Raw genomic sequence first — 27,714 nt, forward strand, 5'->3', positions numbered from 1 at the left:
TTTATGTTCTCTGGAGTTAGACTGAGATACTTCCTTAGGTTTGGCTTCCAGCCCACAAAAGCAACATCTGTAGGGCTGTTGTACAGCGACACATAGCTGTGCTCCTGGATACCTCTGTATGTATCCGTATATATACACAGAAGCTGCATTTGGGGACTGACTCCTCAGGTGTGCACTTACCATGGCTCCCTGGGACATCCTGTGCTTTGCCTTGTGCTCCTGCCTCAGGGTAGCATGGGCTGCAACCGTAAGTACAAAAGTTTTTAGACTTCATAAGGAGACGGCTGAGCATCAATTGGTCTGTGTGGGCGCACCTCCAGCCAGGGTAAGGGGTAGGTCCTGGCAACGTGGGAATCCAGAGGCATGAGGGGCTGTGCAACAGATTTTCCCTTCTCAATGCAATGCAACAGCGAACTAAGGAACAGGAGAGATGCAGTGGACAGACATACCACTGCTAGGGAAGAATTAGCATGCACGAAGAATAAACACGCAGAAATACTAGGAAAAACACCTGAAGCCAAGCTTTTATCAACAGGAGTCCTGAGGCCAAAGCAGCCAGAAATCACTTGTACCAGAGTTCATTTATTTCCCAGCTGTTTTCCAAAATTCCTCTCTCTGGGAAGGCTGCAGTGATTTGGATGTTTCATTCTGCCTGAGCAGGTAACGGTATTACTGGCCCTGTACAATATAATCCTTTCATTTCCAAAAGCTCAGGCTATAAACTAATCTACATAGCCAAAGGCTATAAACTAATCTACATAGCCAAAGGCACAGAGAAATTCTGGATAATGCAGCTGCATCTTGAATACCCATGCTCAGAATCACCACACCATCTGAGTAACCTCCACTAATGTCTGTACAATTAGAAAATAAACACGCTGGCCGTGCCAGCCACGAGCCCTTTACTGCCAAAAGAATGATGCCTCAAACCAAGGCAGACCACTGTCTCCACACCATAAGGACCAACCATTGCATTTGCTCTTAAAGCCACTGCTTAAATTACAAGGAGTAAAACCAGTAAACTGGGCGTCACATTTATGTAACTGGAAAACTCACAGGTTCACATGAACAGGGTTCATTTGAAGATCAGGCACTGGTCCCTCAAAACAAAAAGCCTGTATCTTAATTCAAGCACAAAACAAAGCTCAACTTGCCAGAGTTAAACAACAGACATGATGCCACCCCCTCCACGGTCAGGTCCACTCCAGGAACGTGCCAACATTTTGGGCAAGGAGGACAGGACAACCCCTGCCTTGGGGCAGAGACATTTGAGCATCAGTATTTTATTGCAAAGACTAATTACATTGCTGTGTACAAGTCACACCAGGCAGTGTGCTCCTTCATTGAAGTGGTACAAAATACATATGGTACAGCCAGTCCCTCGGGTAACGCTGGGCTGCTGGGGGACACCGGTGGGAAGGGAGGGGGACAGTGGGGGCCAGCATGGCCCCGAGGTGGGCAGGAGCTGGCAGGCACGAAGCGGAGGGAAAATCCTGGGGTGCTGATGCCTGAGGGCAGAAGCCAGGCTCCGGGCAGGGTGGGAGGCAAGAGGCTGCCCCTGCGTCAGGGAGCCAGGGGCTCCCATCATGTGCAGCGAAGGGCGATGCCACCCACAGGGATGCGGGGCTGGGAGAGCTCAGTGCCGGCCACACTCCCACCCAAGCAGCCTCTCCCCACCCAGTGCCAGGGGCCCGCAGCCCAGCTCCTGCCACCAGCCCCCCGAGGGTGGCCGTGCAGCATTGCTGCATCCCCAGGTCCCTCTCCTGGAGCTGGGGGAGGCGTTGGACCCACCCGGCAGCACGGACAGACGGGAAAGAGAAAAGATGGGCTGGGAGGAAGCGCTTAAAAAAGAAAAAAAAAAGAAAAAAAAAAGAGATGGAGCCAGGAGCAAAAAAAGGTCCCCCTTCAGTTAGTGTTTCCTACAATGATTAAAACAAGCATCTCTGCCCCTGCTCGAGCGACTAATGGGAGAGAAAGAAGGGAGGGGGTGGCCAGCAGGGTCTGCACCCCACGAGCACAGCAGAGAAACGCTGCTGCTGCCAACGTCCCTCCCAGGAGGCTTAAATACCAGGGTGGGGAGAGGAGAGGGACTGGGCTGCAGGGGAGGGGGAGGCTGGATTAGTAAAATGTACAAGTTCGTCTCTTCTATTTACAACCAATAAATATTGCCAAAAAAAAAAAAAAATCAGTAAACTTTTTTGTTTTATACAAAAAAAGTCTCATTGCTGCTTCTCCCATGGTCAGTGTTTGAAAAAGTCCGGTTAAAGCCCAAGGTGAGTGGCACTTTCTGCAGGTCAGGCGGTGGCAGCCAGGGCACCGAGAGCACCCCAAGCTCTCCGGCTCCTCGCCCGCCTGCGCAGACCCAAGGTCTCTATTTACACAAGTTCAGACAGAAATTCGCTCTCCTCCTCCTCCTCCTCGTTAAGCTGGCAGCGCCGGGGGCACAGCGCAAAGCTTCCCCCGCCGGTAGAAGAGACACTGGCGTTTGATCTTTGGTGCAAGTTTGAACGCGGACCGTCGACGTCCAGCTGGAGGATGCGCTGGATCGGGGAGAGGAGCGAGACCACGCAGGCTTCCAGTCGTCAAGAGCACGAGGTGCCTGCTCCATCACGGCACAGACACAGAGCCCTCCTCCACAGGGCTCCGAGCACCAGCGTGGGGCTGCATCCTTTCCAGCTCACCTCCCAGCCCGGGCTGTCTGCGGCGTCTCCCAAGGGAAGGACAGGCAGAGATGCGCAGGGGTGGCGATGCCAGTTATCCCGGGGAGGAAGGACGTGGAGGTGAAACAACGCCAGGAAAGCCGGGAAGGAGAGCACTCCGCCACATGGGAGGCTTTGCAGCCCTGGGGTGATGGCTCATGCTCTGCTCCCTCTGCGAGTCACCGCTCCCCGGCTCGCTCGGACACAAGGCACCTACGGCAGAGGCGGGCTCCAGCTCTGGGCTGGCTGGCGGCTGGACTTAGTGTCGCACCGTGGAAGGTTAAAAAAAAAAAAAGAAGGGAAAAAGAAAACAGAGATATCTCCCCCACCCCCCCACTGCCTTCCTGTGTAGAAAAAAAGACCTGATTGAAATGGGAGCTTGTGCAGAGAGAGGCGGAGGCCGACACCGGTTGCCAAAGCGCCCCGGCTCTCGGTGCAGGAGGGAGATGCACGGCTGTCCCCCACGGGCGAGGGTCACTCCTCTTGCTGTGCCAGGCGGCACAAGGACCGGCCACAGCCGAGCTCGGAGCAGCCTGCCCTCAAGGCCCCGTCGGTGATGGGTGGCAGTGGGGCTGAGGCTAGAAGATGCCTTTGGCGATCTTCAGGCCTTTCTGCTTCATCCTGGGCAGGGTGGAGCTGGAGCCGTGCTTGATCTTCACCCCCTTGGAGAAGCCCCGCTTCTTCAGCACAAAGTCATAGTTGGCGGCGGAGTTCATGGCATAGAAGACGTTGGCGTTATCAGGGATCTTCAGCTCTGGAAGCAACAAGGATGGGGATCAGTCGGGCACCCCTTCCCTCAAAGGGGCCCAGAGCAGGACTGAGACCCCTCTGCCATCACCTCCCAGCCCACCTCTGACCTGCTGCTGCCCATGCTGCAGGGCTGCGTGGCCAGACGGGGACGCAGTCCCCAGAAATGTCCCCCACACCCCAGCACATACCTCTCTCCTCTGAGATGATCTGAACGAGCTCATAGTCTTCAGGCCGGTCCCCGTCCAAGTTGTGTTTGGCCATGGCCTTGCGAATAACAACCGGGGTCTTATCCTGGCTCGTCACCTGTGAGTGTAGAACGTTGTCAACCCATGGGGTGCAAAATGCCACAAAGCCTCCCACCACTGTCTCCTCCCAAAAATGGGCCATGCCCACATCTGAGCGGGGCGAGCCACCCCTCCCCGGCATCACCGCGGGTGCCCCGTGCTAACCAGGATGCTCTTGTACATGTTGCCGTTGTCCACAGCCAGGCTGACGCGGATGATGCAGCAGTCGTCGACCTGCTGGTTGTAGAGAGGCAGCGAGAGGGAGGAGTAGCTGGAGATGCCGGAGACTGAGCGCTTGTGTGTGCGGGAGGCAGTCACCGGCGTGGAGGAGACAGAAGAGGACGAGGCACTGCTGGAACCTGAGCCGATGCCCGATGTGTCCAGGGAGGAGAGGGAGGTGGATTCCCAGAACTGGAGGGCAGGGAGGAGAGGGGATGCGGAGGACACAGTGGGTTTAGCTTCTCCATCGGCCACAGACGGGGCGTACCAGCGCTGGGGGAGGGAGGCCAGAGGGATCTCACTGACCTGTGACAATTGGGGACCGACACGACTACAGCGGCCGGAGGCACAAGAGCCCTGCCATGCTGCCGGAGCAGCAAAGGGCAGGGGCATCCCCAGCCCCGGCGGGTCAAGAAACAGCCCCCGGGACCCCCACCCGCTCTCCCCAGCCCCAGCGCCAGGGCAGAGGTGAGGCAGTCCCCACACGGTGGCCGCACCTGCCTCTGGGGGCCTGGACCCCGCGAGCTGCTCCGTACCTTCTTCTCCTGGCAGTCGGGGGACTCGGGGATGAAGCTGATGTTGATCTCCTCCACATCGGAGCTGCTGGAGCCGGCGGAGGTGACACTCACGGAGTCGGTGGCATCCCCGCTGCACAAGTACTGTCCGCACTTGAGCTGGTCGAAGGATTTTGAGTGGGAGCTGCCGCTGGCGCAGGGTTCGGTGCTCGGAGGTTGCCGGCTGCCAGGAAAGACGTGGGGCAGGTGAGTATTGAGCAGAGTGAAAGTGCATTTGACTGCAGGACAGCGGCCACCCCAGCCTGGTCCCCTGCAATCCTCAGCCGGAGTAGCCCTGCACTGGCCCCCACCTCCACCCCGCATACCGCCGGGGATGAGTAGACTCACTCGCTCCATCGCTTGATGATGCCCGTGTTTTTCTTTGCCTTCAACGTGTTGCTGGCTGACTCCGACAGCGGCTCGATCTCGCACGACAGCCCGTAGCTGGGAGGGGAGAGATGAGGGTTTGAGCCCTCTGTGCTGCCACGGCCGCGGCGAGCACCGTGCCAGCCGGGCGAGGGAGGCAGAGCAGGCAGTGGAGCTCGGGGCAGCTGCTCAGCAGCTGGAGATGAGCGGTGGGACCTCCTGATGCACTGGCAGCAGCGTGGCCCCAGACCCCGCTCACGCTCACCTCTCGGCCTCGCTGAGCCGCTCCAGGCTGTGGAACCAGTCCACGAACTGGTCCTCCTGCGTGAAGCTGTAGTTGTTGCAGGCTGACTGAAGCAGCTTGATCTGGGCAATGACTTCAAACTCCTGCAGTGAACAGAAGCCATGAGATCCGTTTGCCAGCCCCAGCCGCCTCCACGAACAGCCCAGCCCCACACATGGAGACAGATATGAAAGACCAGAATTCCCCTCCCCAAAACCAAAGAACATGACAGCAAAAAATAGGAGAGGGAACAGCCCCGAACTGATTGGCACAGCCTGGGCTTGCACCGACTCAGCCTTCTCCCTCCACCCCGCTGTGCTGCTGCCAGGGCAAAGCTCTCACCTTCCTTCTCTTCTCGAAGTTGATCAGCCCACCCTGGAAAAGAAGGAGCCAAATGTCAGTGTGGAGCAGGCAAAAAACCTATTGCTTCTGTACGTCCCTGTCCCCCGGCTCGCTGCCACTGCAGTGTGGGGGTCTCTGCTGAGGGGCAGCACCAGAGCACCCCATTTCCATGGGCTGACAGAGGTTGACGCGCAGGGTGCAGCGTCAGATATAGGATGTGCAGGGTGCAGTGTCCAACATAGGATGCGCAGTGTTGGATGTAGGATGCGCAGGGTGCAGTGTCCAACACAGGACGCATGGGGGACCAGCCCTCCATTTATCAGCCCGGACTCTTGGGCGGCTGTGCGGAGGACGAAGAGGAAAGGGAGGATAGAGATGGAGGTACTTACATCCAGGAAATCCTTCATGGCGGTGTCGAGCATCACCAGGTCCGTGAGGAAGGTGCCAAGGTAGGGGATGGTGCCCTGCATCACACCCTGCGGGGAGACAACAAGGGAAAGTGGGGTCAGCAGAGAGCTGGGACCAGCCCGAGGCAGGCACTGGGGAGGGGGCACCGGGACAGCCATGCCAGACTCACCATCTCTCGCTGCTGCTGCTGCCGCTTCTGAGCCCTCTTTGGGTTGATCTCCAAGGTGGCGAATTTGGATGTGCCCTCCTGGATGGTGGGGACAAGTGGGAGTCAGCGCAGGTGGGAAACCACTAATAGACGAGCTAAAATTCACCCCTGCCTTCACTGGTACAACTTTGCTTGTAGAGGGGAAGAGGAGGAAATCACAGTTGAGCTTTTTCATGGCTCACAGGGAGGAGAGGCTTAGTGAATAGGAACTGCTGCTCCCATTTCCCGCTCTGTATAAATGGCTCCTCAGTGGGATGCTTTGTTCCCTTTTGCATGTTGTGTCCTCTCAAGCCCAAACTGGAGCTAGGCTGGGAAGCTGCAGAGACGCTTCACAAGGAAGAAGGATATTTTTGCTGCAGCCTTTCACGAACCCTAAAACCCCACCTGAAATCCAGAGGACTTTGCACTGGGCTGTTAAAATGCAGCTGCCTCTGGGGAGAAGCTGCCACCTGGTCCGCTGGATCCTATCCTGCTGCTTATCTCTGCTTGCTGAATTGCTCTGCAAGCTTCAGGCAGTGACGCCATTTGGGTGGAGAAGCAGAAAGCCCAGCCTGGTCCCAAACCCCTGCCTGCTCCCCAGACTCAACAGGCCCTGCCTGCAGCCACGCTGGCGATCCCGGCAGCACTGCCGCGGTGTTAGTCTGGTGGCTGGAACATGGTAGAAACTTCCGCCAGCATCAGCCCGAGCTCCCTGCCAGAGACAGGGCAACGCGAGTGCCGCTTCCCCATACCTTAATGAGAAGCTCCCGGCTCAGCGAGTGGTTGTTCTCGTCGGAGAAGATCTCGGAGAGCTCATGGAACGTGCGGAAGCTCTCCCTGCTCAGGGAGAAACAGGGGAGGAAGTCAGCAATGGTGCCACCCTGGGGTCTCCTCCTCGGGCTCTCTTCTGCTCACCCAAAGGACCCCCGCAATGCTCACAGCTCCAGCAGGGCCCTGCTGTTTGGGGGCTATTCTAGGGTGTTTCACATGGAAAGGAGGAGAAGGTGATGGTGCCTTTATTTCCTCACTCTCTTTAGGTCCCTGATACCTTACTCTGGTCTCTGGGTTTTGGGCACACTCCAAGAGGCAATGCTGGAGCTGAGATGATCCCATCTACACATTCAAGGGCCACAGGCGCAGCACAACCTCCCCCTCGAAACCTCCCTGCGGCCGCAGGAGCCCAGCAGGCACCGCTTACCGTAGGACCTCGTCCCAGGTCTTCTTCAGCCGGTGAACAGCATTGCACTGCAGAGCTGAGAGGATGGCTCGGAGGGAGGAGAAGTTCTTCAGGATGCGGCACTCCTGGGGGCAGAGAAGGAGATGACAGGACTCAGGGTTAAAGAAAGCCCAGGGATCTGCTGGGACTCACACACTGCAAAACCTCAGCCCTGGGGCCGGGGTGGGAGGGGAGCGGGACGGCCAGCTCTCCTACCCGAGCCACTTCGATCCACCGCTCCACCACTTTAGCCCTCTGCTGCGGCTTCAGGGACCGGTCTCCGAGACACGTGGCGATGACGCAGTTGGCCACGCTATTGAACTGCGAGACTGTGGCACGGATGGTGGGCGCCAGGTGCTCTTTGCCCTTCTTGTCTCGCTGGGACCAGATGCAGCCCAGGCAGTGGTAAGGCACCACTTTCTTAAACAGCTCCTGGAAGATAAAGGGACGGAGATGTGTCTCTTCAGGGTTCCTGGGAAGGGAACAGGCCAGAAATAAAAGGTGGGAGAGACAGGCCTGTGCCCAGCGCAGCAGGCAGCAGACGGGCAGAGCACCATCGACCCAGCTGCTGGATGAATACTCACAGCATCCATCAGTGTGAACTGTTCTGCCACCATCTCTGGGGAGAAGGAGAGGAAATCCGGCTTCCCGTCCCCGACCCCATTCTCCTCCACCAGCTGGAAGGTGCAGCCGCCATGGTCCACAGCTGCGGGAGACAGCACGAAGCTGAGCACTGCAGCGCTGCCGCGGGCCGGGGGCCCACGCCGACCCGCGCCAGTCCCCTGCCAACACCATATCCCACCTCCCGGGCTCTCAATTCCCATCTGGCTTCACGCCTCGAGAAATGAGGCTCAGATAAAAGGATAGTAATTTTAAACCTGGACACAAGTGTCTGCAGAGGATTAAAGGCAGATTAGCCAATCCACTTAGAAATCCCGCTTCTGGTGCAGTTGGATTAGCTTCCCGGTGTACCTCCATGTAAACGCAGGCAGGGCTCATGGGGGTCGGCCACGTGGCAAGACCCAAGGTTTTGGAGACCCTCGATGCCAATGAGTAGCACACCCTCCACCTGCAGCCCCAAATGACCCCCCGCAAGCGGGCAAAGGACCCCACCTTCCGCCTCCGACTCGCTCTGCTCTTGCTGCTGGAACTGGGCCAGCAGGATGCGGGCTCGGCGCTCCAGGTCCGAGCCGGGGATGTTGTGGCGCACGTAGGAGATGAGCTGCTTGAGGCAGGCGAAGTCTGGGGGTTTGCGGAAGTCCTCTGAATACTGGTCCAGCCAGGCGCCCAGGATGGAGGAGATGGTGCTGCGGGGAGGGGGGGAAACACAGGCAAGCCTGCATGAGAATCGGGTGCCGGGAGAAACCGGCGTGCACCCCAAGCACCCAGGGGACAACAATGCCTTTGGATGAGAACCAAAGAGCTATCTCCAGAGCCACCCATCTTGTTCACCCACAGTGCAGTCAGACTTACTTCTTCAGCTCCATCCTCTCGTCCACAGTGTGCCTGGCATGGTCCCCATTCGCCTGCACGTGGAGTTTGCCGTACCTGGTGGAGCACAGCGAGGAGGCAGTGAGCATCTGGACTCAGCTGTGTCTCAGAGCTCCCTCCGCATCACCCCCAGCTCTGCCAGGGGGTCAGGATGAAACCCTCCTGCACCGTCCTGCTCCCCCAGTCCGCCGCAGCCCTCACATAATGGGAAGAGGGAAGCAGCCCACACTGGCCACCTCGCAGCGGGGTACCAGCTGGAAGGGCTCCAGCTCACTGGGAAGCTGTGTCCTTCCTGCCCTGCCCAGAAACCTTCATGCTGATGGGGTTGGGAGAAGCCCATCGTCCCTCCAAGGCATGGCAGCAGAAGATGCTGGGGCTCTCCTGGTCAAGGGGCCTCAGAGATCGGCCACCCCCAGCTGCGTTTCGGGGCTCAGGGCAGCCTCACCTGTTAAGCAGCAGGTCCAGCACTTGCTTGGTGGTGGCGAAGGCCCGGTAGGTGCACAGGAAGATGGTGACGTAGGTGGAGTCATTGCCCTTGAAGGCTGAGACCAGGTATTCCACCAGCTTCTCCAAGGTCCCAGCTTTTATCGTCCGCACCTTACATGTCTCGTAGAGGTTTAAGGCCGACTCATTCTCAAACTGCCGGGATAGGAGCAGAAGTCAGTGGGCTGGATGAGGACAGACACATTCAATTGCACTGTGGTCCCAGCCTAGACCCAAAAAGTGGCTGGTGAAGCTGCTGGGACCATGGCCCAGCCACTTTTTGGGTCTAGGCCGGGACCACAGACCCCCTACAGTGCCTGAGGCTCTCGTGATGGGCCTGGGGAAAGGGAAGCTGGGTCTCCTCTGGCACGAAATACCAGCAACTCAGCTGAGAAGACTTGAGCATTTCGGAAGTCCCAGGAAGGCCCTCAGGGTTGCCAAAATCTAGAGGTAAATCAGGGCTGCCCTATTTTGCAAAATGGGGCTTCGTTTTATTTTCTCCATGCCCTTTCCTGTGGGGCAGAGGCCAGTGGGTACTCCCAAATAAATACATGATCCCCAAATAAGGCTTGGAAGGACCTCCCCCCTCCCCCCAGGACAGGAGTGTATGGGGGAGTGAGAAGAGGACAGTACGTGGGCTGGTATCGACCCTGCCAAGCCCTGACATCAGGTCACCATGTCTCTGGCAGGGAAACATCTGAAAACACCCCGTGGTGGGAGGCTGGCGGAGCCCCCAGCTTACCCCCAGCCATCGCTGCCCTTTGTTGGCCGTGTGATGGAGCTGCACTTTCCGGAGCGATATGCTGTAGATCACACCATCCTCCAGCTCTTCTCCGATCTCCTGTGTGGAGCTCTGCACGGGAGGACAAGATACACCGTGAGATAAGGAGGATGAAGCGTGGCAGAGCTGCTCTTTGCGGGCTCGTACGAGGCATCTCAGCAAGCCAAAGGCAACAGCCGGCAGGCAGCCGGAGTCTCCCGTGCCTGCTCAGAAATGCAAACCAGGCGACACCAATCTCCCTGGCCAGCTTAACCCTGGGCCCACCTGAGCCCGCACGCAGGCAGAGCCGAGACTTCGGGAAGCTGCTCTCCGTCTGCTCCGTGTCCCCCACCTCCGCGTCTCAGCCCTTCTGCAAACGGAGGCTGCAGCATGGCCGGGGGCCGGGCAGGGCAGGGCCCCCTCGCCAGGCAGCGCACCCCCGTAGCCAGCCCCGGCTGCTTCCCCCTCCCCAAGCCTTTGCCTTTCCCGTAAGGTGACATTGCCACTCGGTCTGACCGTAATCTCGGTAATCTGTCCCTGCGGGAACCGAGCACCTCGGCGCACCTTTGGTAATAAATAATAGCGGTGAAACCGAGCCGCCTGCGAGCTTCGGCAGCGCTGGCCACGCACAGGAGGCAGAAATCCAGGGTGGGAGCTCAAAGCTGGGGGGAAACCTCAGGGAGCGGTGCCACGGTGGGCTTGGGCACAGCTGGGACAGGTCTCCTCCACCCCTGGGGACAGGCACCTCTGGGCCACAGCCTAAGCTCACGTTTCTGCTCTAGGGAGATGGCGACCACCTAAAATACGTTGAGGAAAGAGCAGATGCTTCTTGGGGCAGGTGCCCAGGCACACGCCTGCCCCAGCTCCACGTGCCAGCATGGGGCTCGGCGGCGGCTCCAGCCCCAAAAGGATAATTCGGTTCCCTCCTCCTCCTCCTCCTCCTACCTCTCTCACCACGCTCTGCTGAGTCAGTGCCTCTCTTAAGAGGATTTATTCAGATCCTTTTAAACACCACGGGGATCTCCCCCACCCTCCATCCCCCACGCCAAATGGTGGGACGCAGTGTAACATGCGGCAAAACCCACTGCTCAGCAGATGGGGAAAATGCCCAAAAGCAATAAGCCTGTTACCAGGGGGAGGTGACCACGCACTGGGGCGCAGGGGCTCGGGGACAAGTCCCCCCTGTGTAACACGTTGCTAGCCAGGGGCCAGAGCCAGCCCGTGGCTTTACCTGCACTCTGCCTCTCAGGAGCACAAAAACCCCCGAGCAATGGCACCAAAGTAGGGCTCGCTGGGGAAGAAGCTGCCATGGGGTGACCCAGGATGGAGCCCCGGGAGCGCCGCTGCTCCCGGCAAAAAATCCTCCTCCCAAATTGCTCCCCACAAACACGGGAATGGCCATACCCAGGGCCCCAGCTTCAGACAACGCTGCACATCTCAAGAAACACTGAGCAGAAAGCGCCGAACGTGACCCCGAGCTGACGTATGGAACGTGCACCTAACACGCTCTCCAGCCATCCTTTATCATCACCATCACAGCAGCGGTCACTGCGCTGTTGTCGTACCCTGCTCACGGCAAGTGCTATTAGCAAGGAATTAAGGCAGGGAACCACAGCGAGCTCAAAGACTAAGGGGAAAACTTTAAAAAGCCTCTCATTCATGGCTGTGATGAATGAGGACGGAGAATCCCCCTGTGCAGGGTTACTGGACTTCTTCTTCACTTTCTGCTGAACCCGCACTTCTCACTTCACTTCATGCCAGGCTATCAAGAGATTTGGTTTGCTGAAGCTCGAGGGGTTGTGAGGCTCCTAACTTCAGCTGTGCTGTGAACATCAGAAGTCTTTCCCGGGGTGCACCGGCTTCCAGACCAACCCCGACAGCACCCGCACAAGGTGGTAGACAGACAGACATCCTTCTGGACGCCTGCGTCAGTGCCCTTCCTCTTCTTTGCTCTGGGGTAAATTGTAGCATAAATCTATGTTCGAGTATAAACAGGTCTGAAGTTCAAGAACAGAAAAGGCACCCACCAGCACGGCGGAGGTGCCCTCCTGCCTCAATAAATCCCCGGGGCTGACAATGGCGGCTGCTGGGGGTAGTGCAGACCTGAGCCCAGCTTCCCCCAGCTTAGCTGGCCCAGGCCCAGGCTGGCAGCCCTCAGCCCCAACGCCAACAGGGGCACAAACAAGCCCCTGAGCCCACCCCACCGCTCTGCGGCCCCATGACACGTCCGCGCTGGGACCCCCGCCAGAGCAGCCACCCATGACGTTGGCCCCGGTGCGGGGAAGGCGAAGCTGTTTGAACACATCAGCGAGGGGAAGGTGGTAACGTAGTTAAAGGCACCGGCAGGCGAGAGCGCTGGGCTTTTTCCCCATCATCTCTCCACCTCTCCACCAAAAGCCCATAGGAACGAGGTGCTCCTATGCCAGGTTGAGTCCTCCCCTGACCCCACAAGCAGAGATGCCTCAGCTGGGAATTGAGGGGACTGGCACAGCCTCGGGAGAGAGCTGCCGGCACTGCTAAAGCCCTCTGTCCGCTCTACATCAGCCACCTACAGTGATGGCACCTAACTGAGCCCAAGTCAGCCAAGTTGGCTTTCTTCCATCTATAGATGCTGTTTCCAACAAAAAGAAAGAAAAGCTGTGGGAACTCTTCCCAGTTTGTCCTCAGGGACCGTCAGACCCCGGTGCCCACAGCTATGCGCTGTCCTCCAGAAGCGACAGCAGTAGGTGCCTCTGGAGCGCACAAGCCCCAAAGGGCAGTCATAGAGAGAGGGGATCAATACCAACAGTGCTTCACATCCGCTCTCCTGGGCTCTCTCCCAGTCTTCATTACCCAACCTGCAGGTCAGCCCTACCCTCCGTATCTTCCAGTTATGCTGCCTTTGGGCTGGAGGAAAGCTCTGGGTCCATCAGGACCAGATCCCTGTGCAGTCTAACTCAGAAAAGACATTTGGCTGGGTAGTTGTAAACCCCAGACACAAATATCAAGAAAAATCAGATGTTTGTGGAGATGCAATTAAAGTAATAAAGAAATCAAATCATACGGGAAGACAAAATGTCCCAGGACCTATCCATGAATCATTGCCAGCTGCTGTGCAACTACAGTGGAAAATATTGCCACAACCGTGCAGGGGTTTTCACTCTGTATTTCGCGTCACGTGCAGAGGATACACCCAATTTTGATGCGCGTAGAAGCAAATTTCATTTCCTTCCCATATTCAAGACTGTCAGATTCATTCATTTTTTGTCTTGCTGACTGGTGCGATATCCCCCAAAGTTCCCCCTTTGCAAACCACACACGAAGTACGCAGCTTCCCCGTGGTCCTTCGGCCAGGCTCATGCCAAGAGCCAGGCGAGCTGCTACACTGGTACGTTTTAAAATTTGGCTATTTATATTCTGTGTGAGCTTCCTCTTTCCTACTGCTGCTTCTCCAAGATGCTGATTGTGCATTCCACACATGTTGGTTTAAAACCAGCGAAGCAAAAAGCAGCAGCAGGACGGAGCCAGTGAAGTCCCACTCCAACACCTGCACCAAACGCACGTTTCTCCCTGTGCAGATGAGGAGACACGGGGTGGGAGCAGGGCTGGGAGAGACACAAACCCTTGACCTGTGGCTTATGTACGTGCCGGCCACCAAGAATACCGCAATCCTAAGTCTGGCACTCACACCAGTATTTCCAGCAAGTCAACCAAAGAGGAACGTCTTCAAAATGGTCTCTAGAGAGCTCTGACAGACAAATGCTGGTAAATATTAACGCTGCAGCTCCCCGTTGGCCGCTCTACACATCTGCTAAGAGTTTTCTGCCCCTCAAAGCAGAAGGGAATGCGAGTTGGGCCTCAGCCAGCACAGCCGCAGCCCAGCACCCACGCGCAAAACCTCCTTCATCGGTGGTTCAACCTGAATAATGAGCACCACACCATGGCAGAGATACGGGTGAACATCCCTTCCGCTTACTGCATCGCGTTGGTATAAGAGACGTGTCCAACAGGCCCAGACAGCACTTTAAATGGCCGCAACAAGACTCAGCAAAGCTTTTCTGTGAGAGCACTAACTGCGCATGTTGACGGTTACGGCATTTGCACCTTCCACCGAACTCATACGGAAGGGACTCCGCACCCCAGAAAGTGAGATCCCATGCCTTTCAAGATGGGTACCAAAAAAAGGGGAAGACATAGAAAATGAACATTTGACGATGATTTCTCCGTGTGCAATCCTGCTCCTCTCCCTACAGCAGAAAAAGGCCTCTCGGCGGAGGGACTCAAGGAAAAACCACATGTTTAACTCAGGGGTATGAGACGCCCAATTCTGCAGAGTCGGAGGCTTTGGCAAAAGCAGCCGTAAGTGAACTCTGCAGGAGTTCATCCCCTGAAATATGAAACTGGAGGTCCGCACCAGATGGCTTGCCTGGTTTTAGCGACCGCCTCTTCCAACTGCAGATAGCCCCGGGCTGCGCGAGCAACAGCGAGCTCCCCACCGATGGTTCAAAGCGTTGGTGACTACACCGGGGAGGAATTCCTGCTCCGTGCAATAAACCCTTCTACTCTCTGGTGAATGTTCTAGTACACGGCGTGATGCCGAACCCCACGTCTTCGCATGGAGGTTTAATAACGAGCTCTAAGACGTAGCCAAAGTTTGCGAGCCGGGAGGAAGGGCTGCGGCGTGAGGGACCCTCGCAGGAGCCAGGCAGGGAGCAGCAGGGAATCTGCCTTCGTTTCTTCTCGCCGGCGGAAGGGAGGGGAAAACGCCAAAGCCCAGCAGCAAAGCAAAATATTGGCTAGGGATCTGCATTTTAGAAAGTGTTTGAGATCAGTCACAAAGGTGGTTTTAGTAAGACAGGAGCAAAGCACAGGATTAAGCGCGAGCGCGACAGCATCCCTGCACGTTACACACAGACAATTATCCAACAATTACCGGGTCTTAAGAGCTCTGGTCCCACGTGCCCTGGGTTAGCGCGTCGGCCTCCAAAGACACAAAATAATGAACTGCTATTGGAAAAAGGTATTAATTTCAGCACACGTGGAAGAGGCAAAAGTGCTTAAAGTGCTTTTACTGATGCTCCCTGGACAACAGCTGGTTTAAAGATCAAGATGTTCGCGTTACTCTGTTCCCTCTCGGCTGGGCTGCACAAAACGCCCGTTCCACAGACAGGTATATATAACACAGCACCGAGAGTATCTTTGCGGCACCGAGAGTATCTTTGCACCGTGATTTCAAAGGGCCACTGCTGCCAGAGAGAAGCAGACGCTAGCGCTGCCCGCGGGAAGCCGGGAACCTGCGCCTGTCGGGAATTAACAGTCTCGCTGGCTAATGAGAGAAAAAAAGGCAGAGCTGAGCCTCAGAGACATCACCAGGAATTTCTCACTGAAGCTCCGCGTTTGCACAAGTTCGAAAGGACTCGATGAAAGCTGGTAAAGCCAGAAACAGAAACTGGGCGCTTGGTCTTTACAATCCCCAGTCCCTTCTCAGAATAATCCCTTCCCACCGGCAACGGGAAATAGGCCTTTCCAGAAACGAAAGAAACCGACTCCACCAAGAACCGCGTCCTCCACGGTTGACACAAGCCCCGAATTAACTTTCGTTTCGCTCCCGGGAGCAAATCCCGAACCCATGCAACAAACAGCAGCGAGTTTGGGGCCTCTTATGTCAACCGAAGCACACGACTTCACGTAAAGGAAACAGGAAAAAAGCCACCCCCATCTAGTGAAAGGAAAACAACTGCAGTTCCGTGAACCAAAGATAAAGACCGCAAAAGCAGAAGTACCCTCTGTCCTACACATCCAAAATAAGCTCACATAGCACAACACCCTTCCTCACGGGGACTTCCACGCAAAAAGCCCCGTGGTGGATGTTCCCCCACAGCTCCGTAGGTCAGGATCATCCCGTCTACTCCTCACACTCATCGGCAGTTTCCCTCCCCCGGCTGCGCTCAGGAAGGCTACAGAGTCTACCCAAAGCTGGTGAGGAAGCTGCCGAATATCCCCCCTGTTCAGGGAAAGGTGCCCTTGCCTACCCCAGTGACCCACGGCACGTGCTTTGGATTGGCAGCCCCTTCGAGGGCAGGAGCACTCTTGCTCCTCAACACCATCCCAGTGACGGCCGTGGTAGCACTGGGGTACAATGGTTCACTCCAGCCATCGCTGGCCATGGGCAAGTTGATGTTCCTCTGACTCCTTTCTCCCCGAGCCGTGTTCCCGTTGCTGCTGATGGAGCTCGGCTGCAGCCTGCCCTGGGCACCGCTCCCCGCGCAGAGATGTTAGGCAGATGGACGCGGTTCCTTCGGCTTTTCAGCGCTCTCTGCCTTCCTTCCTGCCTGCTCAGAGCCGCCTCAAACCAGGATGGATTCCAACAGCCCATCAAAACATAACAACAAAGGGCGAAACAGGAAAAGAACAGAAAAAGGGCCAGTAGCTAAACTTAAACCCACTATGAAAAGGGGGTGTTTTTGCCAGGACACCAAGACAGCGGCGACAGCCGAGAGCCTGTTCTCGCCCCATCAGCTGCTGGGCTCCGCAGCCAGGCTTTCCCGACACCCTTAGCTCCGCTTTCGTTCTGCTTCAGGTGTTTGAGCATGGAAAGCTGCACCCAGTGCCCGCGGGGAACAGCCCCGGGGCTGTGCATCACCCAGCGCCATGTGCTCCCAGCCGGCGGGACGGGGCACATCACCCCCTATCTGCCTCTTGTGGGGATTTTACACCTCCTCCCTCAGGGTCTGGGGCTGCCCGAGACCGATGACAGGTCTGATCCTGTGTCCGTAACCCAGAGGGGTTAGAGACAATATTCAAGGGAGCCTTTTCCACCCTCGCGGCTTAGGAAGAAGGGAAAGCAGCGGCTGGCGGATCGGTTACAAAGGCATCTTGTGACTCGCACGCAGTGAGTCAGTGGCTGGAGCGAGGATTAGGAGCTCAGTGCTTGGGTCCAGAAACGAGACAGAGCAGATAGACAGGATTCCTCCCCCATTTGCTTTTGTTCTGCTTTTAAAGAAAACTAAGCCTTCCCACATACAGAGATTTTTTTCGCTCTTTTTATGGTCTGGAAATTAACAGTCAAAGATCTGCAAAGATGTTCTGTGTCCACTCCATCCCCCCCCAACCTCCAAGGGGCAGGATCAGGCCCCCTGACGCGGGAGGCGATGCCGGTGCTGGGGGATCAACCTCGCTAGGGGCGCTCCCCAGGGGAAAACAAACTTCACCTGGAACTGGCAGTGCCAGAGGTGCCCATTTAACTCCGAACCCTGTGTTCCCTACACCCGGGAGTAGAGAAGACCACCAGCACCTCTAGACATTCGCATCCGATGTGAAAACGCTGCCGAAGCGGGACTTCCCTCCTGCTTCCGACCAGGGGACGTGCTGGGGTGGGCTCCCTTCGCAGGCTGCTGAAGGTTAGAAGAAAACCGAGTGCAGCAGGTTTTGCTTCCTCTCTAAGTTGATGGAAAAAAGATCCCGCCGACACAGCAGTTCTAGCTCTGGCTCCACAGTCCTGAGCTCTGCGTACGCGATCGCCCCGGCGTGCGTTTCGGCACCATCCGTGCTCAGCGCCGACGCCTACACGGAGTCAGGCTTGCGCACGAGGGACGCAGCCGGCCTTCGCTTACAGAGCGATTGCTCCGCTACAAACTCGCCTAGAGCCCGGAGGGTAATTACTGGAAGTGAAACCATAACAACGTGACTGGTGAAAACTGGTGTATAAAAAATTAACACGTAATATTGCTCTGTGAGGGTAAAGAAAGATTGAGTGGTTCATAGTAAGTCATTTGAGCTCAGAACAAAGGTCTGTATTGCACCAAGGTGGGACAGAAAAAACTGCAAAAAGGCATAACAGAAACAAGTTCAAAAATTTATTATTTTTTGTGTGAGTGCGCAGTAGCACCTGTAAGTCACACGCAACACGACAGCTCTACAGCGCCTTGTTCAACCGCAAAGAAAAGCGGCGTGCGTGCCCCAAAGAGGTACGCTTCAATCCTGATCTAACGTTACTCTATTGATTCCACTGCTCAAACAGGGCCCTTTTGCCCCAGGCCTCTTATTCCCGCGGCAGCGAGAACTACCGTATGTATTTGGAAAGGGATGGTGACGAGGTCGGCATTCAGAGCTGACATACCTCGAAACCGACTGGTACGCTCACTCCTGAAACGTCAGTTATGTCTTAACTCGTGTTAACCAGAACACACAGCCCTGTCCGCTGTTGCAACTCCAAGGCAATGCTTTTCCCTCGCGTGTATCAGCATCCGCAAGCCGCCCAGTTCAACTGCCCCAAAAGTCAAGTCTTTACATTCTCAGAGACACAAAGCCTCGAATAAATGTTCTCCCGCTGACAGCTCGTAGCCCATGTGCCAGTCCAGACAGCCAAAAAAATTAATTTTTAGAAATATCAGCTGCTCTAAAACCAGCTGCTTTTGTCAAACCTCCCCCTCGCCCCTGGCACGTACCTGACGCACGCGTGCGGAGCTCACACCGGCGGCACGAGCCAGGCACGGGGGACGTGCAGGAACAGCAGCAACACAACGATCGTGGCTCCAGCAACTGCCGGGCGTAGAACATCAGCCCAGACCCTGGAGGCGGCTTTCAGCCCCTGGTGCTGTGCTGGAGCATCCCGCCGGCCCCACACGGACATTCCCAGGGAGTTTCCCCACGCACCGTTCCCAAGCAGCCTGGATGAGCTGTAAATGACTGCCTATGCAGTAACTCACCCGCTGTAGCTTACGGAGGGAAAAAGAAAGCAGAGTCCTATCTTTGTGTCATTTTGAAGGCGCGCAGATTGGGGTGGACACGCTGGAGGCTGCCCAAACGCCGCGGCCCCGTCTGCCTGCAGTCTGGCTTACGGTAACTGCGCCCTCACCCTTCGTTTCAATTTGAACAATGTTAATTTCGATTTAGCTCAGACATATCCGTAGCTTAGATAAACTGAAGCAAAATAAGCCCTGGTGAAATAAATGTGTCCACCCATGTGTTTACACTGCCTTACGTCAACTTACATTCCCTCCGTTAGAGCCGGTGCGATTGAAGCGTGGGCAACGCCGACAAACCCAGACCTCTCGGGCCCCCCTCCCCAAATCCCCATAGCCCCAGTCTGTGCAGGGGAGGATGCCGCGGGGGCTCCGGATGCCCCCAGCCCACCCTGACCCCGGAGCAGAGGCTCGGGCGCTCTCCCAGCCCAGTTCAATGGCGTCACTGTGCTCCGGGGCCGGAGAGGGGCTCGCGGTGCCGGTGGCACAGGAACGGCCTCGCCGGATGGCTCGCTCTTTGTGTGCGTGTCTGCACCAGGGTGACCCAGTAAACAGCTGAAGCAGAGAAAATGCGGGAACAATCCAGTGCAGGGAGGCAGCGAGGGGCTGCTGGTGAAAGGAGGGGAGGAATAAATGCGAGCCTTTGTTCTGCGGCCGTGCCCCTCGTGCCCGACTCCCACCCCGGCCGGGATGACGTAGGACGCCTCCATTTGCTGCCGGCGTCCTTCCCGGGCCGCCCCGCGCGGAGCTGCGGGCTCAGCCCGTCTCATCCCAGCCCCCCCCCCCCCGACACCCACCGCATCCCACCGCATCCCAACTGCGGGTCCCAGGCCATCCCCTTCACGCCAGGAGAGATTCTCCTCCTGGATGGTCCCCCCTACTTGTTCCCCTCCCCGAGGCGCCCGCGGGAAGCTGGAAGGGGGAAGAGCGAACGCTTTTGCTTTGTAATCAAGAAAGTGTCAGCTTCAGAGCGTTACTCAAATAGGTGTGAAGGAGGCAGTGGGTGCTACAGGGGCAGGTACAGGGCAGGAGTCAACAAGCCGACACCCGGGGGGCTGCAATCAGGATGCTCAGTCAACTAACTCTGATTTCCACAGCTGAAGCAACTGAGAGCTTAAGTTTAATTGGCACCTTTGGGGAGTAAACAACTGAAAAAAAAAAAAAAATTACAAAAATCCAGCTGTTGTCAAGTGCCTGAACACGCACGCCGGGAACCCGGGTGGTGAGAGTTGGAGCTGAGCCCTGCCCCGAGAGCGGGGTGTGCCGGGTCCTGCGCATCCAGAGGGTGGAGAGCGGCTGCGGTACGGGGAACGCGGGTGCCCGGGCAGGGTGCGGGCAGCCGGGGCGGTGGGATGAATGCCCTCCAGGACCCTCAGCCCTGAACTTGTAAGTGCGGGTCCTGCTATGGACCGTGTCCGAGCATCACCCAGAGCAGGACCGGCAGGCAGCCAACCCTCCGGGGGTGGCACAGAGACAGCAGGCAGCTTCGCGCAGGGTTGTTCCACCTTCCCACCTACCCTAATTCAGCACAGACTTTTGGGATCGTGTTTTCTCCCTCTGCTGAAGACAGCCCTTCTCCAGCCACGGCCGATGACGAGGGTGTGCCAGTGTCTGCAGAAGCACAGCTGCATCTGCTCAGGGACACCGGGCAGCAGGATTTCAACCCGGCACTGGGTCACCGCGGGCGTTTGCAGGCAAGCACTCCCTCATGTTACTAGAGCTCTCTCACAGCAGGTAAAACACCACCCAAGGAAGGCTGTTCCCCCTGGCCGTGGCACTTTGGCGAGCCAGGACAGGCACGCTCCCACCCTGACTCGTCTGTTCCTGCCACTCTGCCCTGTTCATCCCCTGGGACTACCACCGGCAGGTGAGCATCCCTGCACCTCACCCTCCCGTTTAAAAGTATTTTCGGGGACAAACACTGGAATACCCTAAAAGCTGATGTGCACAATGACCATGGGGACAGCATCAGTGCCAAGAGGGCTGAGGTGCCCCCCTTCCATCCCTGGCTCCTTTCCTTTGACATTGCCTGCAGTAAGACAGGGCAAGCCTCAAACAGCCCCATCCTCCCAGAGCTGAGATTTGCTGAGGATCACGCTGAAACCCATGGGAATGAGGATTGGGAGAGATGGAGTCCCCAAGAAGCACCTCAGGGAATAAGTGTTTGTTATGACATTGGTGTGAGCCATAGCTACGCTCTGAGTCACCCCCAGCGCTGCGAGGGAGGGACCAGCCCGGCCCGTCTTAATGCCAGTTCTCACTGTCGCAACCAGGACTGAATCTAGTAAACCGCATCATCTAGAAACCCAGTGATCACAGTGACACTCACCAGCAACGGGCACTGCCGCCGCACTGCTCAGCACGGGGATCCGGCCAAGGGGTCCCCACCAGCAGAACTGCAGCTGGGACCAGATACCCATTAAAAAAAAAAGAAAATCGAAAGCAAACAAATAGCAACAGTTGGAGAAAAGCTGGGCTGCTTTAAGATGAAAAACCGAACCAAGCATTAAGCCTTGCTCTGAAAAGCGTGTAGTGATCGTTGGGTTGCAGCATGGGAGGAATGGGGGTGGCACCATGAACCCCAGTTAACAACCCCTCATCCTCCACTGCCCACAGCTCACCGGCTCTGCTGCTGCTCCGATGCACGGAGCCAGACCTTGCTCACAGCAGGCCACCAGCACGGCCTTTTAGGCAACTGTCTTTGAACAAAATCCCTGGGGTTTTGCCCTAAACTGGAGGGTGAGGTTTGGGACCCGACCCCCTCAACCACAGGAAGGTGTGTGCTTCAGCATCCTTGTTCCCGTCCCACAGCCGAGTTTTGGCCCTGCCAGTCTCGGGGAACGTGCTTCGCTCTGCCCACCTTGGCTCAACGATGGTTTCCTGAAGTTAGTTCCAACTCTAAGAAGCCAACCCAAACCAAACACATCATTTCACAAACGAAAACGCCGGCTGGAGCGGGGAGCCCAGCGCAGGCTCTCAGCTTGCGAGTCTCCATGGAGACCCGACCACTGCAAAGAGCAGGGAAAGGTTGCGTGGTTTTGCTTCATCCCATGAAAAGAAGTTCTGGTAAGACGGGTAGCGAAACCCTTTGAAAAGCAGGTTTCCACACAGGCCCTCAGCTCAGCTGCTGTTTGTTAAAGTGCGGTTAGCAGAAAGAAACGCCACTCTAAAAATAATGCCTCAGCATTCCAGATGAAGTTGCCTCCAATGAGTTTCCCCCTCCAATCTGCTCTGTTTGCAAGTTAAAGCAACTTTTTTTTTTTTTTTCCTCCCTTGCCAGCTCCGAGGACTCGGCTGGTGCCCGGCAGCCGGAGCCATCTCCGTCCTGCCTCCGCTGACCCCGGGGCTCGCCAGGCAGCCGTGTCCCCCGGCCCCGCTTCGTGGCCACCCGGTGCCCCGCGGGCACCCAGCGCCCCACGCACGGAGCGGGAAGACGCCCTTCCCCATCCCAGCGTGTTTCTGACAGCAGCGCTCATCGAAATACCAACGGTGCAATGAAAACAAACTCGCCGCTGTCGAGCTACGCAAGTGGAACGGGCCACGCACGCGCCTCTGCGTGTGCTTAATCTCCACTGACATTTAGCTGCCACACAACTCCTGACCCTCAGGTATGTCGGAGAGAAACTCACGGTGGTTATCTAATGTAAAAGCGCTGCCCTGTAAGAACCTCTACCAACACAGCCCCAGGAACACAACCAAAGGCTTTAAAGATCATTTGCATAACATCATAAAGACAAACCAAACAAAATCAGGTGGAGAGGGACAGAGGTTTTAGGTGCTGCAGAGTCATCACATCACTGCACCGAAGGAGACGGGTGTTTGCTGAGTGCAGCCCACGCGATGGCACGGCCCACGCAGAGATTTAGGAAAGGACTTTCCTGTCGCCTCTGGGAGAGCTGTTCCCGGGCGTTAAAAGAACAAAAGGCCCATCCACAAAAGCCCCTGTGCAAAGAGCGGGTTACATGTGAGCAAAGGCACCCCTGCCCCTGCCCCGATCCCCTCCCTGCGTCTCCGTCCAGAAGGCCAACCTGCGGCAGAGCCCCGGGAGAGGCTGGCGTCACTCCACGCTGGAGCTCAGCACTCCCTTTCTTTCCCTAACGACTCGGGAGCAAAGTCCAAATGCATCTTTATCAGAGCTGGGTGAGCCGGGCGGGCTGGGGCTGCTGCGATGTGCGGGTGAGTCCCCGCACGGGGACAGGAATGACACAAACCGAGAACCGAAGTAGCCAAACAGCTCGATCCTTCCCAGTTTTCCCAGGCAGGCACGCTCCAGCCAGAGGCTGCGATACAGTTTTGGTGCGATGCTTAACAAGTCTCTCCAGGCACCACGTCCCTCCTGGTAAGCGCCCTCACACTGGCCTCACCTTTCAGCGCACGGATGCTTCTCGGGGCAGAATGAAGATCCCACGGATCCCCGCAGCAAACGAGACATACATTTCGGACGGGCCAAGGATGCGGCCGTTAGGTCTAACCCAGCACCACGCACAGGATAAATCAATGTACAGAGGGTACGAGCCCTACAACTCAGTTCTTTCTCCCCGAGAAAATGCTTCAAATCCTGACACACCACACCACCCCCCCCCCCAGACCCCGCAGGTGCCGTCCCGCCAAAGCGATGCACAATCTCTGACCCACCACGAACTGCGTTGGAGCCCCCCGGGCCCCCCGCCGGCAGCTCGGCCAGCTTTGCATCCAAACCCCGCTCCTTAGCAACGGCATTTCCCCCCCCCCCCCCCCCCTCCTCCTTGCTGGGTCTGTGGGAGATGAGGAAATATTTGAGAACTGCAACAGCCCTGCTGCAAGTACGCATTTCAATAAAAGGAACGTGGCTGCCTGAACGCCAGTCCCCAGGGCAGCTCTGGAGATAACGGTGTTAGAGAAAGTACAAGCAGGGGATGTCCAGCCTTTAAATGTGGTCTAGGGTGACCTAAATAAGCTCTCTGCTCCTTCAATTACATGTCCCTCAGGGGACAGGGCGACTGGCAATTAGAGAGCCGGAAAGGGTGATGGAGGAGCCGCTACTGGTGAAGCCCTTCCTATGGCTGGACCAGCTCAGGTGGCCCTGAAAACAGATGGTGCTCTGGTCCCAGTTGTGGGGTGGTCACAGCCAACCCCCCTGCTCCGAAGCAGTGGTGCCAGCTGAGCGAAAACAGAGCAACAGTGTGATCTGGGGGGCCCTGAAGCACCCCGAGCTGCAGCACGGGACCTCGTGCCTGCCGCGTTGCAGGGAGCCCCGGGAGCAAAGCCGGGGCACAGGGGGAGCCTGGGGGGGTGTTTGACCATCCAGCCTGTGGATAAACAAAGATTTCAGTTTCCAGGGCTGCCAGTCTGCTACTAAATCCACTAAAACCTCAGCGAGATCCCAATACTGGAGGGTTTCCCACCCCTATGGAAACACGGCATGGCAGCCTCCGAGTAACACGATCCTTCTACAAACACATTTAGAAACATCCCTCCGGCTTCTCTCTAACCATATAAAATAATACTTAAAAAATCCCTCCCACCTCTGTTATTCCCATCCTGCAGCGGCCCCCAACAATCAGCATCTCAGCCTCCTCCCGGCCTCACCGCCGGCTCCAAACCCTTCTGGAAGGGAGCCAGAAGGTAGGTCCCCATCCAAGAAATACCAACAGATGATGTTCATCTGGCAAATTGCAAGGGGCATATCAGGTTGTGCCTGGGGGAGGAGAACAGGCTGGGAGAAAAGGATCTTCTTCCAAAGGCACCATAGGAAGCTAAAAGAAAATGGCTTTTAAGAGCTATCTTTGCCCCTCCCTCGCCCCCTTCCTGGCTGTAAAGAACAAGCCCTGACCTCGGAGGCATCTGGGCTGAGCAATTCAGGTTTTTGAGGATGCGTTTAGCAACTGAAAATCTCCTAATTGTTCAGAAAACAAATAGAACCAGAATAGCAAGGACACAAGCTTTTTTTGATGTCAGCCCAGCCGCTTATCCCCAGGTTCGGCAATGTCAGCCTGTGAAAGTTTCAGTCTGTGTCATCTGCAGGAGTGTTTATGGCCCGCTTGTCCAGCAAGGACCAGGAGAAGGACTACCAAATTCACTTTGCAGCTGCCACTGGACAGGAAGGATTGACACTCATTGCTGATTTGGGAGGGATTGGAACTGGAAAGGTCAAAGCAAAAGGTCTGCAAAGCTGCTCCGTCGGTCCGTCGCTTGAGACAAGTCAGTTTAAATTTCCCATTCCCTGTGGTTAAAATCACGGCGAGAACACTCGGCAACACGTGGCCACGAGACCTCGAGTAGGACCTCAACGCGATGCCCGGGAGATCGATACCGTTGCTGTGGGATACAGGCAAAGGTCTGCCCTGCTGACATCCACAGGGGCTCAGCCGAGGAGTGGAAAACGAGATCCACATTCCCCACAACCTGCCCAGCAGCTTTCCAGGGATCCTCTGCTCCCGTGGGACCAGACTATCCGCCCCATAAGCTGGCACAGCTCCACTGAAACCAGCTCTGTCCCAGGGAGCGGCGGCAGCGCTGTGGGGCTGTTAACGGGGCTCAGCAAAACGCTGACAGCCTCCGGGGGGGTTTCTTATTCAAAAAAATGTCCCTTCTCCTCCTAGCGTGCATCGTGCAGGGTAACTCGACCCCAGGGTTATAACCACGCCAAGCTGCTGCCAGGACAGTTGTCACAACACTGACACTCTCATTATTTTTTTTTTTTCCCTTTCCCCAGCTGTGCGCTGCAATGCCGGCGAGCGCAACGCGGCCGGCACGGCTTAGTGAGCAACGTGGAGGCCCTCGCACGGGAACGCGCTGGAGCTTCGCGGCTCTCTGAGCATCTCAAAGCTGCTTGGGAGGCAGCGCATCACCATACCCACCTCTGGGATGCGCCTTCCCTTGCAAATGGATGGTCAGAGAAAGGACAAATTTGTCTGTAAGTTGTCCAGGGCTGGGAGGAAATCCCAAGCGGTCAGATGCCGAGACTGTTGCTCTAACCATTATGCAGCACAGACCTGTGTACAGCCCAGAGCAGAAATGCGGGCAAAGACAACTTCAGAGGAGGTGTGGTGGGCAGTCGCCTGCCTCTGCCATGCTCAGGTGAGCGGGGGTTTGCTCAGTGCCAGTGGGGGCCGTGCAAAGCCACCCCCAGCCCCAGAGACTTCTCCTTTGCAGCCCACATTACCCGAGATGCTGCCAAACCCTCTCCTGAGCTCCGGAGCCTCCTCCGGCCGGGGTGCCCGGGGGCTCACGCATGCCAAGCCTCTCCCCTGGGGCGAGAGGAGCAGCACGCTGCATCACCCCCTCTTTGCCTCTCCCCTGGGGCGAGAGGAGCAGCACGCTGCATCACCCTCTCTTTTCCTCCCCCCCCCTCCTCTTGCTCTCCCTGCCAAAAGCGCGGCCCCTCGGCCTCCCGGAGCGCGGCGGCCGGAGAGGTTGGACTTCCTGCCAGGCATAACGCGAACCAGATGATGTACTCCAAACAATGTCAGTACGCCCACCCCCAGGAGAGAGAAGCAGGGAGGGGAAAGGGGGGGTGGGGGTGGAATAAGCTGGATGGAGCTTTCATGAACTCTCGGCAGAGCTGCTGAGCCCCTGCCACCAGGCCAGCGGTGAACCGATACAGCCGGAGCCTGAGATAATCCCTTCCCATCCGTAGCGGGTCAAGACTTTCCATCACAGGTTATGGGGTAGATGGTTCAGCGTTGGGAGAAGGAGCCATCACCCCCTGGAAGGCTGGCTGCCCTCCCCGGATAGCTGCACACTTACTCCAAAGGGTTTAGCGGTGATTCCCCCCCCCTCTGCCCCCCGCCAGCGGGAAGCATCCAGAGCAGAGAAGCACATCTGCAGCTGGCTCTAAATCCCAGCAAAGCCCGACTGGCTGCCCCTTGCTCATATTAACCCCTGCACCACCGGCCCGCAGGGTTCGGACCCCGCCGTGAAAGCACCACCTCTGAGCGCCAAATCCTCCCGCCAGCTGAGCTTTTCCTCACACACTGTTTGCTCAGAATCAATGACATTCCTGGCACGGCAAAGATGATCATTACTAAGGAAAGAAAGGCACAGCTCTGACTCAGATTATTTCGGGTGCCTCCACGCGCCATTGCCATCAACAAACGGCTCAGGCCGAGACCTCCAGGGGACCAGTCCAACTCTGAACCGCCTGAGGTCGAATCCGAAGAAGCACAAATATTTTGCATCCTCCAGCAAAGTCCTCCCAATGCTTGTAACCTTCCCAGAGGACACTTCTGTGGTTTGGACGAGCCTGAAGCCTTTACAAGCAGCTCACATCTGAGCAGGCTCCTGCCTCCAGCAACCAGAGTCTCAAATAAAACAGTACAAGTCCCCGGTTTTAGCAATCTGCCCCCTCCCCTGGTTGTCTTGAGGGTGAGCATCTCTTTGGTTTCTCCCAGCAGGGAGCCTGGCAGCCTGCGGGCCCGTCAATGGCACAGGGACACACAGCAAAAAGACAGAGGGGGGCCACCCCCTTTATTAAATAAAACGAAAGTGCTGCGTGGAGCAGACAACCCCCCTTCCCGAAATCCCTGTCTGCTGTAGCCAGGCCGCCAGCGAGGCGCAGAACCCCAAACTACGGGGGGGGTTGGGGGGGGGGGGGACGCCATCCTTCCATCCCGCAGCGAGCAGAGACCCCCAAACTCATCGCAGCAGTGACACCCCCCAACCACCCCGCCCCCTCCCCACTCACCTCCAGCGGCGGCAGGTCGGGGTCGAGCTGGGTGAAGCTGTGCAGCACCACGGGGCTGCTCTCCCCGGCCACCTCCAGCCTCACGCCGCCCCAGAGGCTCCGCGCCCGCCGGCAGCCCTCGAACATCCTCTCGGGGGCGGGCGCGGCGGCATGGCGCGGCGGGGACCGCCGGCGGCTCACCATGGGCAGCGCCGCCGCATCCCCGGCGCCGCGCTCCGCCGCCGGCCCCGCCAGCGCCCCCGGGACGCACCGGGGAGGAGCACCGCCGGGGGTGGGGTGGGATG

At 57.2% G+C, this 27,714-nt stretch overlaps 1 protein-coding gene across 1 annotated transcript; it reads right to left on the minus strand.

Annotated features, from left to right (window-relative positions):
• Positions 1–3,259: 3,259 nt before the first annotated feature.
• RALGDS (ral guanine nucleotide dissociation stimulator) lies at positions 3,260–27,714 on the minus strand. The gene is made up of 18 exons (XM_082492846.1): positions 27,431–27,714; positions 10,025–10,135; positions 9,245–9,438; positions 8,782–8,856; positions 8,422–8,615; positions 7,893–8,014; positions 7,525–7,740; positions 7,291–7,394; positions 6,845–6,929; positions 6,075–6,152; positions 5,887–5,973; positions 5,498–5,530; positions 5,138–5,259; positions 4,855–4,950; positions 4,489–4,690; positions 3,899–4,144; positions 3,638–3,752; positions 3,260–3,453 (listed from the first exon to the last, which is right to left on the minus strand). The coding sequence occupies exons 1-18, from the start codon at positions 27,611–27,613 to the stop codon at positions 3,278–3,280; spliced, it is 2,439 nt and encodes an 812-aa protein (XP_082348972.1). The 5' UTR covers positions 27,614–27,714; the 3' UTR covers positions 3,260–3,277.

This window comes from Vanellus vanellus (assembly GCF_965231255.1).
Source record: "Vanellus vanellus genome assembly, chromosome: 18".
Lineage (NCBI taxonomy): Eukaryota > Metazoa > Chordata > Aves > Charadriiformes > Charadriidae > Vanellus > Vanellus vanellus.